This window comes from Dendroctonus ponderosae, unplaced genomic scaffold, assembly GCF_020466585.1.
Source record: "Dendroctonus ponderosae isolate FM_Combo_2020 unplaced genomic scaffold, Dpon_F_20191213v2 Dpon_F_20191213_1, whole genome shotgun sequence".
Lineage (NCBI taxonomy): Eukaryota > Metazoa > Arthropoda > Insecta > Coleoptera > Curculionidae > Dendroctonus > Dendroctonus ponderosae.
In genome coordinates, this window is record NW_026017110.1 from 28864544 (window position 1) to 28868127 (window position 3584).

Sequence of the window (3584 nt, forward strand, 5' to 3'; positions counted from 1 at the left end):
TTAGTCGGAAAGCACGGGAGATCACTTCGCCCACTGCCTCATGGCCTTTGAAAATGTCCACCGCAGTTGTGGACGAAACGTCAGGAAGAAATTCCCATAGACCACGGCTTCAAAGCCCGAAAAACGTTCCTAAATGTTTATTAAGTTCGTTTGTGTTATCACATTTACTCTTTCTCCTCTTGGGTTTTTCGTGTGGCTTTTCTTTACTACATTCATTGTGATTTTTTCGAGTAGGTACTTGTTTACTGATTCTAAAGCCATTGAACGAGCAAAAGTTTATCATGAGTAATCTGTTATTGTTAATCTGTTCTTCAATAAATCTTAGTTTGATTGTTTTGCCAATTTAATTGATTGAACCTACAACCCGTTAATAGAACCCTGTGTAAAATTGTATAAGATTTGAACATGAACTCATGGACTATTTCTTGTGCATCGACATAGACACACCTGCAATTGGGCGCCCACAATTTCCTATTATTATTAGAAGGCGAGTAATTTAAGACACACATGCAATGTTGGAAAATAAGTAAATCCTACCTAAAACCAATTAAAAAAAAATTACGATAAAAACTCACCAAACTTTCTAGAAATAATCCGTCACATATCGTCGCTAAGAAGTTATAATCGCGTATAGGTATAAAAGATTCTTCTCGCGAACAAATTCCCGAGCAACAACAACGCGTACACGTACCGATTACATTAATAAAATTTGCACAAAGAAAACTTGTTTAGCGAGCGTAAATGATTTTACAAGATATGCAGAAATTAGGTAAGCAGCAGCAGCCGGCTTGAAACTACAAGCAGGTCCGTAGGTATACCTTGGCACCGATAAAAGTCTACATTTTAATCAAGTTTAACGCATTCGATTTGTCGGTTACAGCCCGCACTCCATCAGAGGAATGTGGAAAACCATATGTCTAATTATAAGGGTGAATTGCAAAATTACTCGCAACACAAGGCAAACACTGGAATTATGTAGTTTTGGTTCTGCTTGAAAACAATTAATCAACTTCAATGCAAACATTCTTCCTCTCTTGATAAGTAGCCTGAAGGCTAATAAAAATAGAAAAAGCTTAGAATGCGCTAGTCAAAGCCTCTAATCTACTTATAAAAATAACAGGCGCTTTCAGGTTTCACAGGCAAATACTAACGAAATACCTAAACGATCAGTTTCAAATGCACAGTTTCTTTGGTATTATTGCATGTGTTCCACATGTTTTATTTATTGCAATAAATAATGTTATAAATAGTATTTTACTGTTGGCCTCCACCTTGGCCTTCAGGGTTGCTAGCCGAAGAGATTACCATAACAATCACCACTGGAACGATGTACATCCACTGCAAAGAAAGGGGGTTCTCTTCAATATTAGTTAACCGGGTGAAACGCGAAATCCTACTTACATATTTTGCCAAAAACGATCTGTTGTCCTTCACTTCGCCTTTCTCCTGGGCCTCCCGTTCTCGCTCAATTTTCTGCACGAATGAGGCGGTATCCGGACTGGAAAGACCCATTAAAAATTCAATGGATTTTACCTTATCGCTTACTTACATCGCACCAACTTCCGTGTGTCTTACATAGACATTTGTGGTGAATTCCTTCAGTTTATCCAAAGGGGCGGATGCCCCTTCGCATGCAGACTTCGAGGCGATTACATTAGTGACTCCTACAACTCGCCCTGAGTAATCGAGTGAAACTGAGAATCTATCGTCCAGTTCAGATTCAGCCAACATACACTAAAACCGAATTCCTATGGTAAATTGCTCAGAAAGGTCCAGCAAAGTACTCACTGCTTTCACAGCGGAAATGAATGTTCTTTCAGTGCCATCATTAGCGACTACTGTGATCCTGGTTTTGTAGAGTTCGTTTGATTCGGCCAGTTTCTACGGAAAACACAGCAGTTACGTGCGTTATGCAAACAGCAGATTTTGAGCGCTTACCTGAATCTGAAGCTGCTCTGCCTTAGATAAGGGCTTCTGGCTTACAATCGCCTGCCGTAGTCGCAGGCTCTGGACCGTGATATTGCCCCGCTCAGTATACACAGGATGGGGGCCTCCATTCAAAGCATGTTGGACTTTGATCAGGACTGAGCCATCGTTCTCTAAACTACTCTGGAAAGATATCTGGAAGAACTATATTAAAAATATTCAGTTTTAATGGGGATTTTATGAATTTACCGATTGGCTGAGAATGGGATGAATCAAGCAAACCAGTAGACCGGCAAGCATTAACATTTTCTCTCAATTTGCTCTGTTTATTACTTAATTTTGAACTTGCATTAATTGACAGGAAAGTTTGGGGTTATAAGCATAGAACAAGACTCAGGTAGATATGACTGTTATACGTGTTCATAATTTGTCAGCGAAATCGCGCCTMTGTTGGCTAGGAAGTAAAGAATTTGAACAAATCCTACATTACCAACCCGCTACCTGGAAGCTTTTTAAATGTATCCCAAGAGGTCGCTGATTTTTWACTTTTTTACAGTGCTTTCCAGAATATTTAACATTATAGAAATTTAACTTACCTGCATATATATAARTTCAGATAGAATTAATCGTCAATATCAATTTGTCTCGCATAGTGAGTGGTTTAGGGTGAGAGTTGGTRGAGACGAAGGGCTAGTGTAGCCCCCTTGTAATACATTGTTGCCARATCTGAGCTGATTTGAAGAATTATTATAGAAAGAAAGAGTGAGAAAATGAGATAGATGTTCTTATGTATTTGCCGTATTATTTAAGATATCGATGATACAAAAAAATGATTTCCCATTTAAAATATATACCAAAAATCAGGTTAAAAGTTATAATGTTGAAAGAATCTAAAAACATTGTAATATAATAAACAATATAACGGGTGTACAGGGTGTTTGGTAAGTAGATGTATTTCTTGAATGGAGTGATAGTGCAAGTAATTTTCCATCCATTTCGTTAATATACCGTATTCCGAAAATGCTTAGTTTCCGATCTACAGGCTGATTAAAAAGTGTAATTAAAAAAAATAGTTATTAATATTGCGGAAACCGCTTGAAATATTTAACCAAAATTTTAYACSKCTTAACCTTTTACCTCTTAACCTTTACCTCTTTTRCCTCTTAACAACAATGCATGTTTTAGGATGAAAATTTTGTTTCTAGCTTTTCCAGTCGCGTAGGCACAGCCACGACTGTAGATGATTTTAAATAAAAAAATGTTAAGCCACTGATTTTTAACGCAATAAAATTGATAAATTAAAGTGATGTTCAATTTGGAAGAGAAAAGGTCTCTTGAGTTTTTTCTACGCCGTTCCGTTTTCGATTAAATAAATTACTACTTAAATTACAATCGATTTATTGCATAGCTTAATCGGGTTGTAGTTGAGTAGGGTTTAGTATAAAAACAAAAATTGTGCACTTATATTGTCACAAAAATTAGTTACAAAAAATTATTTTTTTTTAAATCAGTGACCATAACTAGTGCAGAGAATTATAAAACTTTAATGAACGAAACCGTTTTTAAAAAGTTTTATTCAATACAACGAGAAATAGGCTTGACTACAATTTTATTGATTAATTTGAAACTCACGTTTTTAAAAAACACTTTATTTCAAA

The 3584-nt window shown here is 36.3% G+C and overlaps 1 protein-coding gene across 1 annotated transcript; it reads right to left on the minus strand.

The window, feature by feature from the left end:
* Positions 1–1184: 1184 nt before the first annotated feature.
* Positions 1185–2376, minus strand: LOC109540764 (ER membrane protein complex subunit 10). The gene is made up of 6 exons (XM_019909219.2): positions 2176–2376; positions 1939–2121; positions 1789–1881; positions 1550–1734; positions 1402–1498; positions 1185–1338 (listed from the first exon to the last, which is right to left on the minus strand). Exons 1-6 carry the CDS (start codon positions 2230–2232, stop codon positions 1255–1257), a joined length of 699 nt encoding a protein of 232 aa, XP_019764778.1. The 5' UTR covers positions 2233–2376; the 3' UTR covers positions 1185–1254.
* Positions 2377–3584: the final 1208 nt, after the last annotated feature.